Genomic DNA, 21,604 nt, shown 5'->3' on the forward strand with positions numbered 1-21,604 from the left:
GTTATTTTCTTCTGCTCGGGTACCCAATTGAAAAAAAAAATACGAATGCTCAACTTCATGCATTTTTATTTGCGTATTCGTTCTTTGGAGACGCATAAAGAAACATTCCTCAAAAAATGGCCTGTTTTTCATTTTTAAGAATTGCGCTATAATGCGGAGGATCTTTTTTCTTGAAAACATATAATTTTCCTATATTATCAGCATTATGGAAAATAACATAATTGCGCAAAAATAAGAAACAAAAATAAACTGACACTGACACTGAGGTAGATTACGTGTGGTAGTCGAAATACGCGTATCTGTCTAAGGATAAGCAATTAGGACGGAATTAAACGATACAAAAAAATTGAACATTTTCCCACAGTTTTCGCAATTTCAAATTTTTAGGAGGTGTTGTACAAAAATTTAAATACTTACTTGTAATCATTGAGATAAAAGTCCAAATTAAATGGCTATTATTAGACAATCAGAACTGCCAATCGTTTTTTTTTTTCAAAGATTTATATAGCATCTCCAAAAATAAAGTTATGTTTATTTTGAGTTGATTATTTTTAAGGCTGTTGTGAACATTTATAGTTAATTTCCGATACATTCCTTATTATCGATTAGAGCTGGTTTGGTTCACTACATGGCTCTCACAACTGAAATATTCACAAATAATCAGGATATCTCCGGGTTAATTGGAAATTTTATTAATGTTACTTTTAAAAAATGAATCCATTGTATTCAGATGGAGAATGGTGACTACATTTTCATGACAAACATTTGGGTTTAGAACGAGAAAACTGTTTTCGAAAACCTAATTAAGACAATGATACCTATGACGAATTTTTCAACCTTACTTTTTTATTATATTTTTTCTTTCTCTTCCCCGGTTGACTGTAAAGACGTGGCCGGCGCAGTTATCAAACCATTAATGTTTGAGTTTTCGAAGCGTGTACATTGACGTTGTTGTGCTAATCCCAAGCCCCATCTCTGTGCAACTCCACTAGCTTTGATAAATCACGGAGTAGCAACTACGAAGTACCGCGCTAAGGACACACGATAGTTCTACGAGAAGCTGAACCGCTCGGCTTTGTGCCACAAGCCGACATGTGCCGAGATAATCACGGGATTATTCTCACGAGCGAGCGTGAGGTGATCGAGAGGTGGCGGCAGCATTACGATGAGCACCTCAATGGTGACGTTGCAAGTACTGAAGGTGGCGTGGTAACAGATCTAGGAGTATGTGTACAGGACGAAAGACTTCCGGCCCCTGACCTTCAAGAGATTGAGGAAAAGGTTGGCCGGTTGAAAAACAACAAAGCCGCGGGAGCAGATCAACTACCAAGCGAGCTTCTAAAATACGGTGGAGAAGCACTGGTGAGAGCACTACACTGGGTCATTACCAAGATTTGGGAGGAGGAAGTATTACCGGAGGAATGGATGGAAGGTATCGTGTGTCCCATCTACAAAAAGGGCGACAAGTTGGATTGCGGGAACTACCGCGCGATCACACTACTGAGCGCTGCCTACAAGATACTCTCTCAAATTTTATGCCGTCGTCTATCACCGATTGCAAGAGAGTTCGTGGGACAATATCAGGCTGGATTTATGGGTGAACGCACTACAACGGACCAGATGTTCGCCATCCGCCAGGTGTTGCAGAAATGCCGCGAATACAACGTGCCCACACATCACTTGTTCATCGATTTCAAATCGGCGTATGATACAATCGATCGAGAACAGCTATGGCAGATTATGCACGAATACGGATTCCCGGATAAACTGATACGGTTGATCAAGGCGACGATGGATCGAGTGATGTGCGTAGTTCGAGTATCAGGGACACTCTCGAGTCCCTTCGAATCTCGCAGAGGGTTACGGCAAGGTGATGGTCTTTCGTGCTTGCTGTTCAACATTGCTTTGGAGGGTGTAATAATAAGAGCGGGGATAAACACGAGTGGGACGATTTTCACGAAGTCCGTTCAGCTGCTTGGTTTCGCCGATGATATTGATATTATTGCTCGTAAATTTGAGACGATGGCGGAAACGTACATCCGACTAAAGAGTGAAGCCAGGCGGATCAGATTAGTCATTAATGTGTCGAAGACAAAGTACATGATGGCAAAGGGCTCCAGGGAGGAATCATCGAGCCCGCCACGCCGAATTCATATCGACGGTGATGAAATCGAGGCGGTTGAAGAATTTGTGTACTTGGGCTCACTGGTGACCGCCGACAACGACACCAGCAGAGAAATTCAGAGGCGCATTGTGGCAGGAAATCGTACCTACTTTGGACTCCGCAGAACTCTACGATCGAATAAAGTTCGCCGTAACACGAAGTTAACCATCTACAAAACGTTGATTAGACCGGTCGTCCTCTATGGGCACGAAACATGGACCCTACGTGCAGAGGACCAACGCGCCCTTGGAGTTTTCGAACGGAAGGTGTTGCGTACCATCTACGGAGGAGTGCAGATGGAAGACGGGACTTGGAGAAGGCGAATGAACCACGAGCTGCTTCAGCTGCTGGGAGAACCAACCATCGTCCATACCACGGAAATCGGGAGGCTTCGGTGGGCGGGTCACGTCATCAGGATGTCGGACAGCAACCCGACTAAAATGGTTCTCGAGAGTCATCCGACCGGTACAAGAAGACGTGGAGCGCAGCGAGCTAGGTGGGTCGACCAAGTGGAGGACGATCTGCGGACCCTACGCAGAGTGCGGAACTGGAGGCAAACAGCCATGGACCAAGTGGAATGGAAGCGGCTACTATGTACAGCAGAGGCCACCCCGGCCTTAGCCTGACCGGTAAGGTAAGTAAGTAACTACGAAGTGTACGGTCACCAATGCTCATGCTCATGCTTATTTTTTATTATCTTTATTAAAGAATCTTTCAGCCCGTGGCTTGTTCATCTCTGAACCTTAAAGGCGGAAATGTGAATATCTCAGAAGAACTCTAAGAGAATCAAGCCAAGTTCCAAGGGAATCGTAGAAATAGCTAATAAAAAATATGAAGATTCATTGTCTCGGACCATTGAACAAAGTTTCCTTCACACCGTACAACATCTCGTAAAACATTCCGAAGCACAACATTGCTGCACCAGACATGGTAGGATTTTGTCATCACCATATATTGAACAGAATGAATCTTGTGAGTACAAAGATGGTTTCTGTTGCCACTGCAACTAGGGTAGGAATCAAAACACCTCTTTTTAGCGTTATTAATTAGCTTTAAGCTGTAAATTTTTATTCATTAGTTTAAGTTGCATGTAAATATTAGGTTTAGGTACTCACATTTAGTGTTTAAGCAAATTTTAATAGTTTTTAAGCACAATTCAATATTATTTTACTGCTACAATACAATATTTGTTAAGCACGTTTTTAAGAACTATCAACAACTCTTTTGTTCATCTCCCACTGACAATTCTGCTACTCGACTCTCATTGTTGTGATGCGGCGATAGGGTTCTCACTTTCTTCCTCGTCTCTCCGTTACGAGATCAAGGGGACTGCGAACAGTCGAGCGCAGTACCAACATCCCCCGACCCGTAAGGTTGAGTCTGTTCTCCTGGTTGGCAGGCTGCTACCTTACCGTTTTCAGCTACCTCGATAACGGCGAGCTTCACAGCGGGACGTCGGATGACTCCAGCTTCCGTTCGCACCAGTGCCTGCCTGGTTATTCCGTCCTTTCCCCTGATGACTTCAACGACCTGACCTCTAACCCAAGTGTTCCGCTTCTGTTCGTTGGCGATGAAGACCAGATCACCAACCTCAATTGGTTTTGTATCTCTGAACCATTTCGTACGCCTTGTAATTGTTGGTAAATACTCGCGTAGCCATCTCGTCCAGAATCCGTCCAAGATATGTCTCATCAAGTTCCAGCTGCTGCGTAGACATTCGGATGGCGTCGTCGGTTCTGCTGGCGGTTGCTTAACTCCATTCGAACTACCCAACAAGAAGTGGTTGGGAGTTAGGGCTTCTTGGCTGGCCCAATCCAGTGTAACATAGGTAAGAGGCCTTGAGTTGATCATACTCTCAGCTTCTAGGATCATCGTTTCAAAGGTTTCATCATCAGGAACTCTCGGAGCGAAGTTCATTGACTGTAGAGCAACTTTTACTGATCGCACAAGTCGTTCCCACACCCCACCCATGTGAGGTGCAGCTGGTGGGTTGAAATACCATTTAGTCACGGTGTTCGTAAACGTCTCAGCGCAGTCTTGATTGGTCTTCTGGATCTGCTTCTGGAGCTCACTTGCGGCACCACGAAAATTGGTGCCGTTATCGGAATACAATTCGGCTGGCGCACCTCTCCTCGCAATGAACCGTCGAATACACATCTTGCAGGAATCCGTCGACATACTATGAGCCACTTCCATGTGAATAGCCCGGGTCGTCATGCACGTGAATAAGGCCACCCACCTCTTCACATGACTGCGTCCGGCTTTAACGAGCACCGGGCCGAAATAATCCAACCCGGTGTAGGTGAAGGGTCGGACAAACCCCTCAACTCTGGCCCTGGGAAGCGGTCCCATTTTAGGGGAACTCAGCGATGCATTGTACACTTTACACATCTGGCATCTTGAAGCTACTTTGCGGACCAGACGTCGAAGGCCTGGAACGTAGACGACCTGTCGAAGTTCGTTGACAACCGTCTCCTGATTTCGATGATTGTATTGGCGGTGATAAAAATCTACGAAAAGAAAGGTTATTGGATGGTTCTGAGCCAGTATCACAGGATACTTAGCTTCGTTCGGCAGGTTGGGAGCGGTGCCGATACGACCATCCATTCGAACCAATCCTTCCTCATCCAGGAAAGCAGATAACTTGTGTAACTTGCTCGATACCGGCACCGCTCCCGAAGGCTTTGTTGAACTTGGGTTCTGCAACGCTGCAATCTCTCCAGGAAACGCTTCTGATTGGACAATCTTCCACAGCTTCACTTCCGCTCTGCGCAGGAGATCTGAATTGACCAATAACTCCGATGACGGCCTATTTTCCGTTGTACTTCCGAACTTTAGAATGTATGCCATGGTACGCAGCAACCGTTCCCACTTTGAAAAACGGGCCACATCAATCACTGCTTCGTTGACCACACGATGGTTGACCAGAACGGTATGTAGTTCCTCTGCTGCTTCTTTTCCCCTCCAATTTTGTGCAGGCCACCATTCCTCTGGGTTCCACAAGAACTTCGGACCTCGAAACCAAGGATCTTCAGCATCAAAACATGGGCCGTTGCCCCACTTCGTCGCCTTGTCCGCCACATTCTCCGCCGATGGTACTTTCATCCATTCCGATGGATTTGTAGTCGTCACAATTTCCCCAATTCTGCATGCGACGTACGGCCGATATTTCCGAGAATCAGAGTTGATCCAATGAAGAACAGTTGATGAATCAGTCCAATAAAACTGTTGCCGAATTGGTATTTGGTGATTCTCCAGAATAAACTGTGCGTATCTGGTCCCCAGTGTAGCCGCTTGCAGTTCTAGTCGTGGGATCGATAGTGTTTTAATGGGCGCTACCTTAGCTTTTGCTCCCACTAATGCGCACCGCGGTTGACCAGCGTGGACGAAGCGGATGTATACTACACAAGCATATGCAGTACTGCTCCCATCGACGAATGTATGCAGCTGAATTGGTTGGCATTGTTCTGGTATAGCCGATCCGAAATACGCCCTCGGAACTCTAATGTCGTTGAGCCTGGGCAGAAGCGTAACCCATCGCTTCCAGTCGTTGAAAACTTGATCGTCTACCTGTTCATCCCAGCCGCAACTGATACGCCAAAGTTCTTGGATGATCATCTTACCTTGGATCACGTAAGTTGCGAGAAAGCCAAGAGGATCATATAGACTCATGACGGTTCTTAACACTTGTCGCTTCGTTGGACGAATGGAGCCATCTAGTAGATTCTCCACTGTGGTCGGCATGTACACAGAGAAGGTTAATTCGTCGGACCGAGGCAGCCAGCGAATTCCCAGCACCGATTCCGCTGCTTCTACCTCTGAACTCCACATTTTATCAGTAGTCGTACTCCGTTCTCCCAGACCATCGATTACTTCCGGGCAATTGGATAGAAAGTTCCTTATTTCAAAACCACCCTGTAGGTGGACGTATCTCACTTCCTCTGCCAGACGAAGAGCCTCCTCTATGGAATCCTTACTGTCTAGAAAATCGTCGACATAATGACCTTTTATAATTGCTTCCGCTGCTTCTGGAAAAGTGTGCTCGTACTCCTTCGCATTTAGGTTTTTTATAAACTGAGCCGAGCATGGCGAACAAGCGGCTCCAAAAATTCCCACAGTCATCACGTAGATAGTAGGCTCTTCTGACGGATCTTTGCGGTACAAAAACATCTGTGACTTCTGGTCTCGGTCTATAATTTTGAACTGGTGGTACATTTCCTTGATGTCCCCAGTTATCGCCACTCGTCGCTGTCGGAATCGGTACTGAACACTCGTCAGAGGCACCAAGAGGTCTGGACCTGGCAGTATCATCGAGTTAAATGACACACCATTCACCTGAGCGGCGGCATCCCAAATTAGGCGTAGTTTCTGCGGCTTCTTCGGGTTGATCACAAGTCCTAATGGCAAGTACCATATTCGAGCTTGATCTGCTGTAAAATCGTCCTGCGTGGCTACTCGTGCGTAGCCTTTTTCCAAGTATGCGTCCACTAGATCGTTCACTCGCTCTGCTAGTCCCGGTGATTTCTGGATCTTCCGTTCAATGCTTTTCAAGCGGCTGAAAGCCATGGCGTAACTGTTTGGAAAGCTAATATCATCCCTCCTCCAAAGAAGTCCGGTTTCGAAACCCTCAGCCACACGCCGAGTAGTTGATTCTAGAATCTGTCTTGCCCTTTTGTTTTCTGTCGACTCGAGCTTGGTACCCAATGGAGACACCCCGAGATTGTCCATCAGGAAGTGTTCTTTCACCAGTTTATGTAGCTGCTGATCTTCACTCGAATGGCTGACATGGAAAACCCCTGGTGACTTCCCTTGCTTCGTCGGCACTCCACCATACACGCACCATCCCAACCTCGTTTTAGTGGCAATTGGTTGACCACGGTGCCCCTCTCTAATCTTCAGCGGAGCGGCTAAATACAGATTTTCCAATCCAATTAGCAATTGCGGACGAGCTTTTTCGTACCCTTCAATTGGTAGTCCTTTAAGGTATGGAAAGTTTTCGACTAAATCATCTAGTTTAATCGATTGAACAGGAAGTTCCATGGATTCGACGGTGCGTGCATTAACCAGGTTGAACCGTCGGTTGGCCCCTGTACCGGATACCTCCAGTTTCACAACGCAGGATTGTTCTTCTACTCGGGTCACATTCCCAGTCCAGCGAAGGTGCAGCGGGTCTGGAGACCCTTTCAATCCTAGACTGTCAGCTAGACTCTTCTCAATCATTGTTACCTCCGAAGCCTCGTCTAGTAGAGCGAAGGTGCTAACGGAACCTATTGCACCATACACCGTGACAGGTATAATCCGGTACAAGATGCCGTGGCAGCCCGAGTGGTAGTTTTGTGGACTGGGCTTAGATTCGGACGGTAGGGTGTGAAGAAGAGGGTGATGACGTAGCCTACATCCATTGACTGGACAATCTTTCGGTCGTCGGCAGGGAAACGGTATGTGATTTTTCAAGCACGTTCTGCACAAATTATTCATTCTAACCACCCTCCAGCGATCATCCGCAGGAAGAAGTTTAAACGAACTACAACCATCCAACGCATGCCCCAACTTACTGCAGACTGGACACATTTTCGGTAACTGTTTCATCTTGTCATCACCAGACGGTCGGTGATCGCTGTGATGGTTCACATATCCTCTTGCTTTGGAAGAACCGACCTTTCGTGTTTCCTCTTTCAGAGCCTTCATCGATGATGCTGGTCGAAACGTTGTCACCTCACTGGCTTTCCGAACCATCTGCGCCATGAACATTCCAAAGGTATCGAGGGTCACTACTGGAACCATCTCTTTGAAGTCCACCCATTTCAGCTTGATCTCTGATGGAAGCTTTTCGACCAATTCGTGTAACATCGTCGGGTTAGAAAGATGTGCTTCTTGTCTCGCTGCCACTAAATGGTCGCAGTAGTTCTGTACCGCCATACCATATGCAATGAGTGTGTCCAACCTTCCTTCACGGGGAGCTGGCGTATTCCGAATTTGGGCCAAAAGTGAATGTATTAAAACTTCAGGCCGGCCAAATAGCATTCTCAACGTCTCGATCACGCTTGGTACCGACGCCGGAAGTAGAAGACGGCTCCGGACTGCTCCTAATGCGTCTCCTCGTAGGCAACGCTGTAGGCGGATGAGGTTTTCCGCATTAGAGTAACCGCATTCATTGGTGGAATTCTCATAATTACTAATGAAAACTGGCCAGTCCTCCGGGTTACCGGAAAAAACTGGCAAATCCTTCGGTAGCACCTGTCGAGCTGCCAATTGTGAGTTCGTCAGGCCAGATGAGCCTGGATTATTTTGCGTGGCAACTTGAGCTGGCCTTGGATTTGAGCCCCTCCTCAGGTCCACCGGAGCAGGATACGTTGACGGAGGGTTTTCCTCAGGAACTGTGGGCAGGTGCGATGGCTGAAGTGGCAAGTTGAACGACGGAGCTGCCCGTCTGATGAAGCGGTCGATGCCAAATCCCGACCCGTCGATCTGGGTGTTTGGGCCACCGACTCTATTCGCGCAGGGGATTGTAGGAACAGGCTCTCCTGGATCTTCGCTTACCTGTTTTTTCGGTTTTGGATACGCACCAGTGTATCTCTCCTGGCCGGGTTTACTCATCGGCACAGGAAAGGTCGGCATTCCACCTGGGGCGGATTCTTCATCTGGAAGATTCATCGCCCACTCCGCGGCGTTCTGCATTCGTGGCGCGTAAAGCACGTTGTGCTTCTCCGCAAATCCCATCTGTTCCAACATTTTGCGCGATTCTTCTCTACGTTTGTCCTCTTCGTGACGCATCTGGTTCAGCCGCTCCCGATCTTCCTCAATTCCCTTCGGCATTCGCAGACCCACCTGTTGACTACGTAGTTCTTCGGCACCTCTTGGAAGGTTGACCGGCTTCCGCTGTTTCGCGTTCGGCAACACTTTCGCACTCTTCGACGTACGCACCGAGGATACGCTGCTTCCCGAACTGGGGCTAATCGATGCACCTTCTAGCTGAGAATTCAGAATCCGGTATTTCTCTGCCAGGTATTTATCCTCCAATTGTCGAAGCAAATCTGCTCGAGACTTCTCTTCTTCGAGCTTCTTCTTCGCAAGCGCCTGCTCTTCTTCGAGCTGTCGTCGTTGGCTTTCCAATTTCTTCCGTTCCAGGTCCGCTTCCTTCTCACGGTGCAGTCGCAGTTGTTCAATCCGCGACTTCTCGAGCTCCGCTTCTTGTTTACGGCGCTCTTCTTCTTCCACAACCCGTTTCATCTCTAGCTGCTTGCGTTCTTCGAGCTGCTGCAGCTCTAGGGCGGCTCTTGCCGCACGGATAGATGACGATGAGCTTATCCCGGAACGTCGAGACCCAATGGATTTGGCGGGTTGTCCCACCGGCGTGCTAGCGGCTAGAAGTTCATTCCTACAGCCGGGACACGACCACGACTGATCTGCAATAGAGTCTCCTACATGTACACATTTATAGTGGTACCATTTATCGCAAAGATCACACGCCACCATTTGATCATTTTCTGGATCCGAGCAGAGGCCGCAGGTCAGAGGGCGGGACGATTCATTCCTCGACATCTTCGTCGGAACGGTGCTAACTATCGAATCCGCTTGATTCCGTAAATCTTAAAGTATGTTGCCACTGCAACTAGGGTAGGAATCAAAACACCTCTTTTTAGCGTTATTAATTAGCTTTAAGCTGTAAATTTTTATTCATTAGTTTAAGTTGCATGTAAATATTAGGTTTAGGTACTCACATTTAGTGTTTAAGCAAATTTTAATAGTTTTTAAGCACAATTCAATATTATTTTACTGCTACAATACAATATTTGTTAAGCACGTTTTTAAGAACTATCAACAACTCTTTTGTTCATCTCCCACTGACAATTCTGCTACTCGACTCTCATTGTTGTGATGCGGCGATAGGGTTCTCACTTTCTTCCTCGTCTCTCCGTTACGAGATCAAGGGGACTGCGAACAGTCGAGCGCAGTACCAACAGTTTCTAATTGCCATTTGCCAATCAGTGCAGTGCAGTGCCAATGTAGCAGTGCAGCATTGTTGAGGTGGGTCGTTGGGTTCTTTAGCATCGTCGTCGTCGTTGTCGGCACGTTCCTGCACCAGCATCACCACCCATGGCCAATCCGAAAATCACTTGCAGCTTTCCTATACAATTTCAATCAACGCAATTAACAGATTCGCAATTTGCCGACAGCAGCCGCAGCAGCAGCGATGCAGAAACGAATGTGGCGTGGTGTGCGGCGTAGACAACGCGTAATGCTGGCTGATTAATACGTGCCGAGGTGGGTCGAGAGAAAAATGCTCGAAGCTTCCATAGATTGAGTCATTTACGGTGAGATGCTACACGAGAGGGGCGATCTGCGGCGGCAGTGGGTTTCTAGTGGTAGGTCTTGGAGTTTGGACTCTGCAATTTTCTAGCATCGATTATTTTTGTGTGTTATGAATGAACCAATCGGGAGTAAAGAGCTTTGTGTTTTACTTTATTGTTAAGCTTTTCTACTTATTTTTTGCACGTTGTCGGAAGACTGATACAATCGGCTTCCAGTCACAGGAAAATCGTTGATAATTTTATAACATTGCCAACGTTTCGGTCCTTGGGTTGGGATCTTCCTCAGGGCTCGATCTTGATAAACTTGTTATAATTGTATTTTGCTTCTCACATGTTGATAGTTTATAGGGCCCATATAGCCAAGGCGGTAAACGCACGGGTATTCAGCATGACCATGCTGAGGGTGACGGGTTCGATTCCCGGTCGGTCCATGATCTTTTCGTAAAGGAAATTTCCTTGACTTCCTTGGGCATAGAGTATCTTCGTGCCTGCCACACGCTATACACATGCAAAATGGTCATTGGCAGATGAAGCTCTCAGTTAAAAACTGTGGATGTGCTCATAGAACACTAAGCTGAGAAGCAGGCTTTATCCCAGTGAGGACGTTACGCCAAGAAGAGAGAGAGAGAGATAAACAGTTTTGGACCGTTTAGTAACTAGCGGACGTGGCCACCGGACATAATCTCCGAAGGTACCTGCTGCATTCTGTATATTGGGATTCACATTCATTATCCATTTTTGTGGCCTCCGACACTGATTTTAGCTATTGAAATACGACTGTATGGTTGACTCTCTCGATTAACGGCTACGCAGTCTTGGGATTTAAAAAACGAGTTGTTTTATTCACCCGACGTTTCGACACGGCGATAGTGTCTTCCTCAGGGGGAAAATAATTACTATCGTTTTTTGTCAATTGTTTTGTCTAACTGTAACTGTCCCTTTTTGTGTCGCTTTTGGTACATGACTTCGGAATCACTTTCAGTTTAACGGTTTTTTGGTAATGGCGAAAATTTTCCCTCTTTAGCATACCCCCTTATTCGGACCGTTCCGACCGTTCCGTTGAGCCCGGCTCGTCGCATCACACCTTCCAGAGCGATGTTGAAGAGTAGGCATGAGAGTCCGTCACCTTGTCGCAGTCCCCGGAGAGATTCGAATGAACCGGATAGTTCACCCGAAACCCTTACGCAGTTTTGCACACCGTCCATCGTTGCTTTAATCAGTCTAGTCAGCTTCCCAGGAAAGCCGTTTTCGTCCATGATTCTCCATAGCTCTGCGCGGTCGATAGTGTCGTATGCCGCTTTGAAGTCGATGAACAGGTGATGCATTGGGACCTGGCCCGAGCAGAAGGGAATAACAACAGCATAATACAATGCGTTATTTTGACAAAATAACTGCATAAATGAATCTGTTATTTTTATGTTATTAACATAACATATTATGTTATAGACTTGCGTGTCATAAGCGGCAAAATAACAAATACCATAACAAAAAAATGTTCCTGGCAGACCAATTTAATAACATGTTTTGTTCGTTTTAATAACAACATAATAATATTGAATTTGGAAAATGCGTCAATAACAAATTTTGAACTTGAAATGTTATTAATAATAATCTAAAATCAAAACTTGTTATGATGTACAGGTAATACAGTACTGGGCAGAATAAAATACGCATTGACCGATTTCATTCAACATGTTTAAGTTTGGAATCTCTGAATCTCAGCTTCTAGTGCACATATTGACTTCAAAATTTTCATAGCTATCGCAATCTACTTATTTCGAGTAAAAACGAAAAGATTTCATTTTGGAATAACTCTGAAATGATTAGCAAGTTCTTCTGCAAAGTTAATCAGTCTAACGAAACACACTACTTTCCTAAATACACCTTGTCCTTTTTTTACGTCCATGCATGACTTAGCGACAACAAATTCTGCCGCCAAGAAAATGAGCAAACTCAACATTTTTATATTTTTTAAAACATCTCCGTGATTAGGAGAAGTGTACAAAAATATAAAAATGTCTATTTTAATTATTATTTTGGCAGTAGAATTTTATTTCGCTAAGCCAATAGTGGACGTAAAATGAGGTTTAGGTGTAACTCGTTTGGGTAAAACAATTGGAAAATGGCAATTTTGCTATTTTTATGGAAATGAACGTTTTGCGATACACCCAAACCTTGTTTTACGTCCACTTTTGCCTTAGCGAAATAAAATTCTACTGCCAAAATAATAATCAAAATAGACATTTTTATATTTTTGTACACTTCTCCTAATCACGGAGATGTTTTAAAAAATATAAAAATGTTGAATTTGCTCATTGTCTTGGTGGTACATTTTTTTGTCGCTTAGCCAAGCATGGACGTAAAAAAAGGACGAGGTGTATTTAAAAAAAAAATTCTCAGAAAAATTTTGTCACCGATCAAATTCAAATTATTATAAATAACCAGACAAAAATTGAGATCGATCACTACCCAAGAAGCTGAGATTCAACCCTCAAACAATCAATGCGCACTTTATTTTTTCTAGTTACTGTTACTGTCGAAATTATTATGAAACACTCAGTTGAGATTTAGACTCATTTGCAGTTGGGATGTAATGCCAGGAAAAGGCAGCGAAACTGATGAGTAAATATGCACTAGCTTTCCATCACGAAATGCTGCAAACAACGCAAATCTTGAATGATGCAGTTTTGATATCAAAGCTTGTTGTTGTCATGCTATTGATGATCAAATATTTGACCAATCATGATAAAACATTAATAACTTAACATGTTTTCCAACAAAATATATTATTCAGATATAATTTCATGAACGTATACTAATACCATGATCATAACAAAATTAGATTGTCCAACAAAATATGGTATGGAGAAGCAATGCTTTGATAAGTTAACAATAACAAAACAAGATATAAAAACAGGTTATGTTATTTCGTAGTTATTAATTTGATATTCTCCTCTGCTCGGGGGTACTCACGGCATTTGGATTTGCCGTACGGTAGAGATCTGGTCCGTTGTCGACCGGCCGTCGATGAAGCCAGCCTGATAACTTCCCACGAACTCATTCGTTTTAGGTGAAAGACGACGGAGGATGATCTGGAATAGCACTTTATAGGCAGCATTCAAAATAGTGATCGCCCTGAAGTTCTCACATTCCAAATGGTCGCCTTTCTTGTGAATGGGGCAGATTACCCCTTCCTTCCACTCCTCCGGTAGCTGTTCGGCTTCCCAGATCCTGACTATCAGCCGATGCAGACAGGTGGCCAACTTTTCTGGGCCCATCTTGATGAGTTCAGCTGCAATACCATCCTTACCATCTGCTTTGTTGGTTTTGAGCTGGTGGATGGCATCCTTAACTTCCCTCAGCGTGGCAGTTTTGGGGCAGCAGGGACGAAAGTCCTGGGGCCTGACGCACCCCCCCGCTTGCGAGTCAGCCGCGTAGTCGCCGGCTAAGAATAGGACTACTAACCCCAATTCAAGGTGTCAAGCGACCCGTGCTGAGGAATGAGTGATCGAGGGGGTGAAAAAGATGCTCGATCTTTAACGGAGCCTGTGGGGTACCTGGGCACCCCCCACAGTAAGCTGTCCCTTACCGCGTTAATGCAGGGCTCTGGCGTGGTGGACATTCTTTCCCGTGCGACTCGTGGGATTAATCATGAAATCAAACAAATCAAGCAATCAAAATTCAGGTGGAAGTAGTGGTGGGATCAACCCCTTCGCAAGAAGCGGGTTGATGAGATCTCCGACAAGGAGAAGTGAGGAGATAGGCGCTGGGAGTTGCGTACGCAGCTCAAGCGTGGGTGCTCCAGTCCACTTCCCGGCAAGCCAGCCGGTGGAGGTTATGGACGGAGCGTGGTTGTTGAGGGCCGTCAACCGAGGATCCAAAGGACGGTCCGCAATAGAGGTGGCTGAGCAGCAGCTTGGCAAAATCATCGACTTTGCGTCCACTAAGTCGAACATAAGCAAGGACCTGAAAACGGCCTTGCTTCGACTTAGGGCGTCGATCGACGATGCCAAGCAGGAGCACGCGGCACTCGCGTTGCTGACTGCTGCAGCAGCGGAGCCTGCAAATGAGAAAGTGCCGAAGTTTACCCAAACGGAGGCCTTCTCCTTCGCAGGAAGTCCAAATAAGGCGGAAGCGACTGCTCGCGACAAACGGGGCAAGCAATCGCAGAAGCGGGCGAGGCAACCGTCAGGCGAGGAGCCGTCTGGCGGTGCCCGCAAGGCCAGGCGAATCATTACCCCGAAAGTCGGTAATAATGCCGGAAGGTCGGACCCCAGCCAGGGTTCCCGGAAAGCTGGGAAGGGTGGGCCTGAAAAGGCTGGCCCGTCCCGGAACGATGGGAACAAGGGGTTGCGACCGCTAGTGGGCCCTCAACAGCCACATAGTAGGGCGATCCAAGGGGAGGACCCCCCTTGGACGAAGGTAGAGCGGAAGAAGAAGAAGGCGAATCCGCAGGTAGTAGCGCAGGACGCCAAGCCAAGGCGTAGGAGGGCAGGTGCCAAGCGCGAGAAAGGCGACGCTATCGTCATCAAGACGGAACAGTCCAAGTACTCGGACGTCTTGAAGATGATGCGAAGCGACGCCAAGCTTGAGGGTCTTGGAGCCGACGTACGCAGTATTAGACGTACTCGTACGGGCGAGATGATCCTGGAGCTGAAGCGCCAGAAGGAGCACAAGGGCGCCGCCTATAAGAGGCTGGCAGAAGAGGTCCTTGGTGAGGGTGTGCAGGTGAGGGCTTTGACACATGAGGCGACTCTGAAGGTCAAGGACATCGATGAGATCACCGAAGTGGAAGAGCTCGTCACGGCATTGCGGCAACAGTGCGATGTGCAGGTGGCCGCCGCAGCCGTTAAGCTACGGAAAGGGCCAGCAGGGACACAGGTAGCTTTGGTTCAGCTACCTGTGGCGGACGTCAAAAAGTCCGTTAAAGTAGGTAGCATAAAGGTGGGTTGGTGTGTATGTCACCTGACATTCCACGAGCCACCAGAGGTTTGCTTCAGGTGTCTGGAACCAGGACACAAGTCGTGGGACTGCAAAGGCCCCGACAGGCGCAAACTGTGCAGGCGATGCGGCGCTGAAGGTCATAAGGCCCAAAGCTGCACGAGTCCGCCCATCTGCATGATCTGTACCGGGAAATCCTCGAACAACAGACATCCGATGGGTGGTCCAAGGTGCCCGGCCTTCAAGAAAGCCGCAGTGAACAACAAATCACAGTGCAGGTAACGCAGCTGAACCTGAACCACTGTGATGCGGCTTAGCAACTGCTTTGTCAGGCAGTTTCTGAGTGGGAGACGGATATCGCCATCATATCGGACCCATACCGAGTACCCGCCGGCAACGGCAACTGGGTCGCGGATGGGACCAGAAAAATGGCGGCGATATGGACGACGGGTAAATACCCCGTTCAGGAGTTGGTGTCTACTACCTATGAGGGCTTCGTGGTCGCCAAAGTAAACGGGGTCTTCTTCTGTAGCTGTTATGCGCCTCCGCGGTGGCCGATCGAGCAGTTCACGCAAATGCTGGACCGCTTAACGACCGTGCTAACAGGGCGAAGGCCGGTGGTAATAGCGGGCGACTTTAATGCCTGGGCCGTGGAATGGGGAAGCCGTTTCACGAACCAGCGGGGTCAGATCCTGCTAGAAACACTGGCCATCTTAGATGTCGACTTGGCTAATGTCGGTACCAAGAGTACCTTTAGTCGGAATGGAGCGGAGTCAATTATTGACGTGACCTTTTGCAGTCCTGGCCTAACAAGTAGTTCGAACTGGAGAGTAGATGATGGCTACACTCACAGCGACCACCTGGCGGTTCGCTACAGTATCGACTACAATAACAGCAGACAGCGGATAGAAGAAGAGGCGGCTAGGTCAAGGCCAAGCCCTCGCAGGTGGAAGACATCATACTTCGACGAAGGGGTATTTAGGGAGGCGCTCCGCCGTGAGCGAAACTTAATCGGTTTAGACGGCGACGAGCTGGTAGCGGTGCTCTCACGTGCGTGTGATGCGACCATGCCTAGGCGAGTCCACCCTAGAAATGGGAGGCCACCGGCTTACTGGTGGACCGACGCGATTGCGGACCTGCGCCGCGCCTGCCTAAGGGCTAGGCGGCGGATGCAGCGAGCACGATCAGAGGAAGAGCGAAACGAACGGCGGGTGGTGTTCGCCGCTGCAAAAGCCGCGCTTAAGACCGAGATAAGAGCAAGCAAAAAGGCCTGCTTTGAGGGTCTCTGTCAGAGTGCCAATACGAACCCGTGGGGTGACGCCTACAGGATCGTTATGGCCAAGACGAGAGGTGTGATGGCTCCTACAGAGCAATCTCCAGAGATGTTGGAGGGGATCATTGGAGGACTTTTTCCGCGTCATGATCCTAGTCCTTGGCCTCCTTTCGTAGGACAGCCGGGGACTGGGGCTGGCGATGAGGAGAGGGTCACCGATGTGGAACTTGCGGGGATAGCTAAGTCCCTTAGCGTAGGTAAGGCCCCAGGTCCGGACGGAGTTCCGAACCTGGCCTTAAAAGTAGCTATTGCAGAGGCTCCCGAGATGTTCAGGTCTGCTATGCAGAAATGCCTGGACGAGGGAGTTTTCCCAGAAGCTTGGAAGAGGCAGAGCCTGGTACTATTGCCAAAGGCGGGGAAACCACCCGGAGACCCGTCGGCATATAGACCAATATGCTTGATTGACACGGCGGGGAAGGTGCTCGAAAAGATCATCCTCAATAGAATGTTGCGGTTCACCGAGGGCGAAAATGGTCTTTCGAGTAACCAGTACGGCTTCCGGAAGGGGAGGTCCACCGTAGACGCTATCTTGTCGGTTACAAAAACCGCCGAGAAAGCACTCGAGCCTAAGAGGAGGGGAATTCGCTTTTGCGCGGTAGTGACTCTGGATGTAAGGAATGCGTTTAATAGCGCCAGCTGGTCTGCTATTGCCGATGCGCTCTTACGTCTGGGGATACCGGAGTACCTGTACAAGATTCTCGGAAGTTACTTTCAGAATCGTGTACTAGTCTACGACACGGAGGTGGGTCGGAAGTGCTTTCACATAACCTCAGGAGTCCCGCAAGGTTCCATCCTGGGTCCGGTGTTATGGAATGTCATGTACGACGAGGTGTTGAGGTTAGAGTATCCAGTGGGAGTGGTGATTGTCGGATTTGCCGACGACATTACGCTCGAAGTCTACGGTGAAACGATCGAGGAGGTAAAGTTGACTACCAACCACTCGATCAAGGTTGTGGAGGCGTGGATGCGGTCCAGGAAACTGGAGCTGGCTCACCACAAGACAGAGGTGACGGTTGTTAACAACCTGAAGTCGGAGCAGCAGACGGAGATCAGTGTAGGAGACTGTACTATCCTGTCAAAGCGCTCCGTCAAACACTTGGGCGTGATAATCGACGATAAGCTTACTTTCGGTAGCCACGTCGATTATGCCTGTAAAAGAGCCTCCACAGCTATTGCGGCACTGTCCCGGATGATGTCCAATAGCTCTGCGGTGTACGCCAGTAAGCGCAAGCTTCTGGCTAGTGTTGCTACATCCATACTTAGGTATGGCGGCCCGGCGTGGGGCACCGCGCTAAGTACTAAATGCTACCGACGGAAGCTGGAAAGTACTTACAGGCTTATGTGCCTGAGGGTTGCGAGCGCGTACCGTACCGTGTCACACGACGCTCTCTGCGTCATTACTGGTATGGTGCCTATCAGCATTCTTATCAGTGAGGACATGGAGTGCTTCGAAATGCGCGGCACAAGAGGCATACGCAGGACTGTCAGGATGGCCTCTATGGTCAAATGGCAGCGCGCGTGGGACAGCTCCACCAAAAGAAGGTGGACCTATAGGTTGATACCGAGGGTAGATAGTTGGATTAATAGGCGCCATGGGGAAGTCACATTCCACCTGACACAGGTCCTTACAGGTCATGGTTGCTTCCGACAGTATCTACACCGTTTCGGGCATGCGGATTCTCCCGAATGCCCAGTGGGCAATGGTTTAGAGGAAACGGCGGAACACGTTTTGTTCGTGTGCCCGCGTTTTCGCACAATGCGTGACCGCATGCTTGCCACATGCGGGGAAGACACAACTCCGGACAACTTGGTCCAGAGGATGTGTAGGGATGAGTTTGGCTGGAACGCCGTTTCAACGGCTATTACCCACATCGTCTGGGAGCTACAGAGGAGGTGGCGCGTGGACTCGGAGAATGGCTAGTCCAGATGCAGTACAAGAGGTGGTCCAGGGGTTCGGAGTCGGCTTCGTAGGTCATACCGGTGCCCTGCGGTCGAGATCGACCCTTACAACGATTAAGTGGCCGCGGAGAGGAAGTCCCGGTAGCGGTGCTGTCGTGGCGTCGGTCTACTGGGTTGGATCCGAGCCCGCGGTTGGAAAGGGGTCCCCGGCAAGGGTCGGGGTAGGTGAGATCCTGCTGTCTGCAACCTACGGGTGCATCTGATAGGGCCTGAAGGGTAGTGATACCCTTCCTTGCGGGCAGGTCAGATCGGGTTGCACGTGGGCATCAGTTCTTGATGTCCGCTCAGCAGTAGGGCGCGGGCGGGGTTGACCCTGCCCGCCTTCCGAGGACAAAGGGAGTGGCGAGGACCACTCGGGAAGCTGGCTAAGCGCCAGCATGCTACCGTGATGGACTCTCCAAAGCGAGTCATCGATGTTCGTTGCTGCAGGCTACGCAGCTAACCTTGTGGGTGCGATGTGCACTAGCCCCTCTCTGAAGCAATACCTTCTTGGTGGTTCCGGAGAGACGTAGGGTTTGGCGACCATAGGAATGGTTTAGTGGGTACGAGGAGAGAGTAGTCCTGGATTTTACTTTTGTTGTAGAAGACAGCCTGTCAGACCTACACTACCCTAACCTTCTGTTAGGGTGTCTGTTGAGCAGATTATCCCCCTATGGTTTAGAAGGAAAAAAAAAAAAAAAAAGCGTGGCAGTTTGGTCATTTCCGTCCGCCGCTGCACTGTCGTCGTCGTTCTCTCCGTTGCCGTGGGCTCCCGTGCCTACGTTCGCCACGCCGTTCAGGTGCTGATCGAAGTGCTGCTTCCACCTTTCGATCACCTCACGTCCGTCCGTCAAGAGGCCTCCGTCTTTATCCCTGAATATTTCGGCTCGCGGCACGAAGCCGTTGCGGGATGCGTTGAGCTTCTGATAGAACTTCCATGTTTTTTGGGAACGGTACATCAGTTCCATTTCTTCACACTCCGCTTCTTCCAGGCGGCGCTTTTTCTCCCGAAAGAGGCAGGTCTGCTGTTTCCGCTTCTGTTTGTAACGTTCCACGTTCTGTCGAGTCCCTTGCTGCAGCATTACCGCCCTCGCTGCGTTCTTCTCCTCCAAAACCGTTCTGCACTCTTCGTCGAACCATTCGTTGCGTCGATTCCATTCCACGTACCCGATGGTGCTCTCTGCTGTGTCGTTGATGGCTGCTTTCACTGTACTCCAGCAGTCCTCTAGAGGGGCCTCATCGAGCTCGCCCTCGTCTGGCAACGCGGCTTCGAGATTCTGCGCATATGCTGAGGCGACATCCGATTGCTTCAGTCGCTCTAGGTTGTACCGTGGCGGTCGCCGGTATCGTACATTGTTGATGACGGAGAGTTTTGGGCTCAGTTTGACCATCACCAGATAGTGGTCGGAGTCGATGTTGGCGCCACGATAGGTCCTGACGTCGATAATGTCGGAGAAGTCTCTCTCTCTCTCTTCTTGGCGTAACGTTCTCATTGGGACAAAGCCTGCTTCTCAGCTTAGTGTTCTATGAGCACTTCCACAGTTATTAACTGAGAGCTTCCTCTGCCAATGACCATTTTGCATGTGTATATCGTGTGGCAGGCACGAAGATACTCTATGCCCAAGGAAGTCAAGGAAATTTCCTTTACGAAAAGATCCTGAACCGACCGGGAATCGAACCCGTCACCCTCAGCATGGTCATGCTGAATACCCGTGCGTTTACCGCCTCGGCTATATGGGTCGGAGAAGTGCCGTCCGTCAATCAGAACGTGGTCGATTTGAGATTCCGTCTGCTGTGGTGATCTCCAGGTGTAACGATAAGGGAGGCTGTGTTGGAAAAAGGTGCTACGTATGGCCATATTTTTGGAGGCGCCGAAATCAATGAGTCGTAGGCCGTTTTCGTTCGTCTGCTGGTGGGCGCTGAACTTACCAATCGTCGGTCTGAATTCGTCCTCCTGGCCTACCTGAGCGTTCAAATCTCCTATGATGATCTTGACGTCGTGGCTTGGGCAGCGGTCGTACTCGCGTTCGAGCTGCGCGTAAAATGCGTCCTTGTCATCATCAGAACTTCCGGAGTGTGGGCTGTGCACGTTTATTATGCTGAAGTTGAAGAATCGGCCCTTGATCCTCAACCTGCACATTCTTTCGTCGATCGGCCACCAACCGATCACGCGCCTCTGCATATCACCCATCACGATGAAAGCTGTTCCCAGCTCGCGTGTGTTACCGCAACTCAGGTAGATGGTATGATTACCTCTAAACGTTCGCAACATGGATCCTGTCCAACACCCCTCCTTCAGCGCTACGATGCCGAACCCGCGGTCCTTCAGTAGATCGGCGAGTATGCGGGTGCTCCCAATGAAGTTGAGAGATCGGCAGTTCCACGTACCGAGTTTCCAATCGCAAGTCCTTTTTGTTCGCTGGGGTCGTTGCCGTTGGTCTCGGTTCGTATTATTCTGTTGCTGATTTTCCGTTACAATGTTTTTTTACGGATGGCTCGTAGGGCCTGACACCAACCCCCTACTTTCCGGAGGGCCGTAGTGCACAGTTGAGCTTAGAGTCATTCCCTGGCACTCGGACGTAGATCAGCCGCCCCTAACATGGGGATCAGAGGCTGTTGTGAGCCGCTCCTCCTGGAGAACAGACGCTCAGGTTTGCCGAAGCACACCCCCCCCCCTCCCCGCCCTTCCCTGTCAGCCTACGACCAAAGTTCCCACCGGGGTTGGTTACCCGATCTTCCCTAAGGTTGCTCATAGTTTCCGGCCGGTACCGCGTGGAGGTAGGGATAGGAGTGCTGGGCAGAGGCTAGTGGATCACAATGGGATCTGAATTGCGCAGCATACCCAGCCTTTACCGTGCGGCAATAAGATACGTAAAGCACTTTTACCCACGGAAGGAGAGGTCCGTAGTGCTATTC

At 48.8% G+C, this 21,604-nt stretch overlaps 2 protein-coding genes across 4 annotated transcripts in view; one reads left to right on the forward strand and one right to left on the reverse strand.

The window, feature by feature from the left end:
• Positions 1 to 21,604, forward strand: part of LOC109418818 (homologous-pairing protein 2 homolog) — a 375,251-nt gene that overhangs the window by 237,199 nt on the left and 116,448 nt on the right. The gene's annotated exons all lie outside the window — the stretch shown is intronic.
• LOC109408785 (uncharacterized) lies at positions 3,485 to 9,706 on the reverse strand. Its single transcript, XM_062857954.1, has one exon. It carries the CDS (start codon positions 9,704 to 9,706, stop codon positions 3,485 to 3,487), a length of 6,222 nt encoding a protein of 2,073 aa, XP_062713938.1.

This window comes from Aedes albopictus, chromosome 3 (genome assembly GCF_035046485.1).
Source record: "Aedes albopictus strain Foshan chromosome 3, AalbF5, whole genome shotgun sequence".
Classification (NCBI taxonomy): Eukaryota; Metazoa; Arthropoda; class Insecta; order Diptera; family Culicidae; genus Aedes; species Aedes albopictus.

Coding starts and splice junctions, on each gene's coding strand:
- LOC109408785 (XM_062857954.1), bottom strand. CDS start 9,706: ATGTCGAGGAATGAATCGTCCCGCCCTCTGACCTGCGGCCTCTGCTCG.